General features: G+C 38.1%; 1 protein-coding gene across 1 annotated transcript in view; it reads left to right on the plus strand.

Annotated features, from left to right (window-relative positions):
- Window positions 1-3,489, plus strand: part of CLOCK (clock circadian regulator) — a 141,638-nt gene that overhangs the window by 35,341 nt on the left and 102,808 nt on the right. Inside the window, exon 2 of the mRNA XM_006898097.1 lies at window positions 2,699-2,758. Within this exon, the coding sequence (XP_006898159.1) occupies window positions 2,699-2,758 (60 nt within the window). The remainder of the gene's footprint in view (window positions 1-2,698; window positions 2,759-3,489) is intronic.

Genomic DNA, 3,489 nt, shown 5'->3' on the forward strand with positions numbered 1-3,489 from the left:
AAATTTATATTCTATTTATAATATATATTTGGAAGCAGGAGTGGCATCTACTTTTTAAACAACATGCCTCTGGAAATTCTGTGAACTTGATAAATGTCGCTAGTCCTTGAGGGGCTTCGGACCTTTTGTTCATAGGGTCACTATGAGTCGTGCTTGGCTCGAAGGCAGTCAACAACTATATATATATAAAGGTGTATATAATCCATACCATCTTAAATTTGATGAAGTGCAGTAACATTTTTAAGTACCTCTTCAACTCCTTTAATTGTAGGATGCTTTTTATATATTACTTCATTGAGGCCAGCAGTAATTCCATGAAATTTTAAGAAAAGGAAACTGGAAATAAGAGAGGTTAAGTAACTTGCTTCAGGTCACACAGCTTGTGAATGAGGAATTTTGACCATGTTGACATTCTGACCTGTTGTATTATGTGATTCTTCCATAAGGAATCCTTTTAAGAGTTTTGCAAGAAGAGTTGTACACAGAGTGAATGTTGACCTTTATATTATAAACAGCTTCCATTTTTCTAAGAACTAAGCCATGAAGATACAGGCTGTTCAAGAAGTTAAAACCGAGGGGCTGCTCGCTATCCCATTGCCACTAGATTTAAGCTATGTAGGGAGGATCTATAAGTAGTCTTTTCTTCATATATTTCCTCATTGCTCCTGAGAGACTAAATAATATTTTGGCTTATGCTTCTGAATAACTGCCAATTCCCATTCTAATAAGATGCTATCTAAGGATGGTATCTGAGCATTAAGACTCAGTCAGTAAAATTCTTAAGGATGATTTCTGACCTCTCTGCATATCATGACATTTTAAACCATATCTTCATAAAAAGTATGCATGCAAACAAAGTGTTTTCCACAATTTAGAGTGTACATGGAAACCCTAAAACTCCCACAGTACAAGATTTGCACATGGTCTCATTAGTAAATCTAGATGGCACTCCTTAAGCTTCTGTAAGGCCAGAAGTGTTAACTAAAGTGAGTGGTGGTGGTGGTGGTGGTGGTGCTGCTGCTGCTGCTGCTGCTGCTGCTGTGCTGCTCCTCCTGCTCCTCCTGCTGCTGTTGCTGCTGGTACCATCAGGTTAGAGCCAACCCAGAGGAGGGCTTTTAGAGGTAGTAAGCCGTACAGTAGGAGCATGCCTGTCTTTCTCCTTGGAGCAGCTGATGGTTTCAAACTGCTTATCTTTGCATTAGCAGCACAGTTCCTTTAACAGCAAGTCCCCAGAGTTCCCAATAAAGAAGTGAATAGTGATGTTCCATAAAATTTTATAAATTGCTTGAAATTATTTAAATATTTCTTAGTAGAGGTTAGTTCATTTCATTTGTTAAAAAATACTCTTTCCTATCTATTTTTCCATGGCCAACTCCTTCTTGTCACTTAGATTTGAACTCAGATATCTTGACTTCCACAAGTCTTTCCTTGACTGCTTAGTCTAGAGGAAACCCCCAGGAGCTGAAAACAATGTCTTTCCCCTTTTTAATGGAGCTCTGGTGGCATAGCCCATAGAGATTTTGGATCTACCAGTGACTCCGAGGGAGAAAGATAGGTAGTCTCCTGTGTGATTTATAGATGATTAATTTACTGCTTCACTGGGCCCAAAATTCAGTGCATTAGCTCACAGACCACAGAACTCTATTAGAAAAGTCAAAAGATTATTATTCCAATTTGGGGGGGGGAGGTTATTATTCATGTTAGTAGGTCTGGTGGCCAAGTGGTAAGAGACTGCATTGCAACCCCGAAGGCATGTGGTTCAAATTCATCAGTTGCTCCACAAGAGAAGAATGGGCGGTCTCCTCTGGTGTGATTAACAGCCTCTGAAAAACCCCTGGAGGGTCAGCTATGGGTTGGTTCTGACTTAGGTACTCACCAACAGCAACAGAATATAATAATTTAGTCAGGACAGCTACACACACTTAGGTACTCAATAACAGCAACAAAATATAATCATTTAGTCAGGACAGCTACACACATGTGCTTGCAGACACCTCAGCCTTGAGCCTTATGGCTTTAGGCTCATGTTACCAGAGCTCTCAGTCCTCCCAGTTATGGCTTTCCACTGCCCCCTCTCCCCAATTCATCATACAGACTTGACCAGAGACTCTTTGCTTTGCATCCCCATGGAGAAGCAGTCCCAAGGTCCACTCTGTCTCTCATCAGATCTCTTGTTCTTGGCTGTGGCACCTATGGCTGCTGCTTCTGTAGACCATGGTCTGTCGAACCCAAGAATCTCTAAAGGATGCATTACATTCTCTTGATCCACAAGAGGAGAATGGGCAGTCTCCTCTGGTGTGATTAACAGCCTCAGAAAACCTTCTTTGCCACTGGTGAGGGTCTTAAGTTCTATTACTAATTTGCTCAGTTTAATGGCGAGACTAGCCAGTCCCCTTGTGGATAGGTTAACACATTCTATTCACTTATTTCTGCACATCCAAATGGCAAAGTTGGTCAGTGGCTAGGAAAGCCAATTTGAACGATAAACCCTTTAACCCCATGGTAGTTAAACTTTAATTTCTACTATTTATCAGTAAACAAGTTAGTAATTACTGAATTTGAAGCCATACAATCCATTAACTACCGAAATCCTAGGCTATATCTGTGTAGATAAACATGTCATTTTAGTGTTATTGTTGCATAGCAAGTCTGTAACAGTTTTCTCTGTTAACCAGGTTTGTTTGTTTTTCTCTTCTAGAGATGACAGTAGTATTTTTGATGGTTTGGTGGAAGAAGATGACAAGGACAAAGCAAAAAGGTAATTCTATCTAAGACATAAAGTAGTAAATAAATGATAGCATATATCTGTAACAGTTAATAAATCAGTGATGTCCAAAAGTCCTTTGCCTAAAGAATTTAGATCTATTACAAGATGAAAACAGTTAAAAATATCAGTTAGATGCATTGTAAATTAAAATTATCCTCTGACATTTTTTAGCTTTGTGCTTTGCTTACACAGTCACTGAATTAGAAATCTGACTTTGCAAAGCAGATAATTAGAGGTATATAGAATGATCAGTTGCTTTATAAATAATTGCATTCAGGACAGTGTAGAATAAGAGATGTATCATTGCAAAGAGGACTGGGTAGTTGGGAGGTAGGTAATCGTGCAACAATGAATGAATTTTTTTTAAAGATGAACTGGGGGAGGGGGAAAGCACATGAGGGGGTAAAATGTACAATGAATGAATGAAAATGTAACTTCTCTGTAAATGTTCATTAAAATCACAATTAAAATAAAATTTTCTTTTTAAAAATATAATTGCATTCATTTAGGCTCCAAGAATTCCCAGTGCAGCTGTTTTACTGACTATAGCTTCATGTTGCAGAGCAGGGGGCTTGCTGAGAAGCCACAAATTATGTATTAGGGCAAATTTATCAAGAGTATAACTAAAAGTTACCACATTTTACATAAATCAGGTAGAAAATGCAATTTAATTAATTATAATTCAAAATAATTTTATATTGAATTACAGCATTTAGGGATCA

This window comes from Elephantulus edwardii, unplaced genomic scaffold, assembly GCF_000299155.1.
Source record: "Elephantulus edwardii isolate Elephantulus edwardi_28Jun2011 unplaced genomic scaffold, EleEdw1.0 scaffold00220, whole genome shotgun sequence".
NCBI lineage: Eukaryota > Metazoa > Chordata > Mammalia > Macroscelidea > Macroscelididae > Elephantulus > Elephantulus edwardii.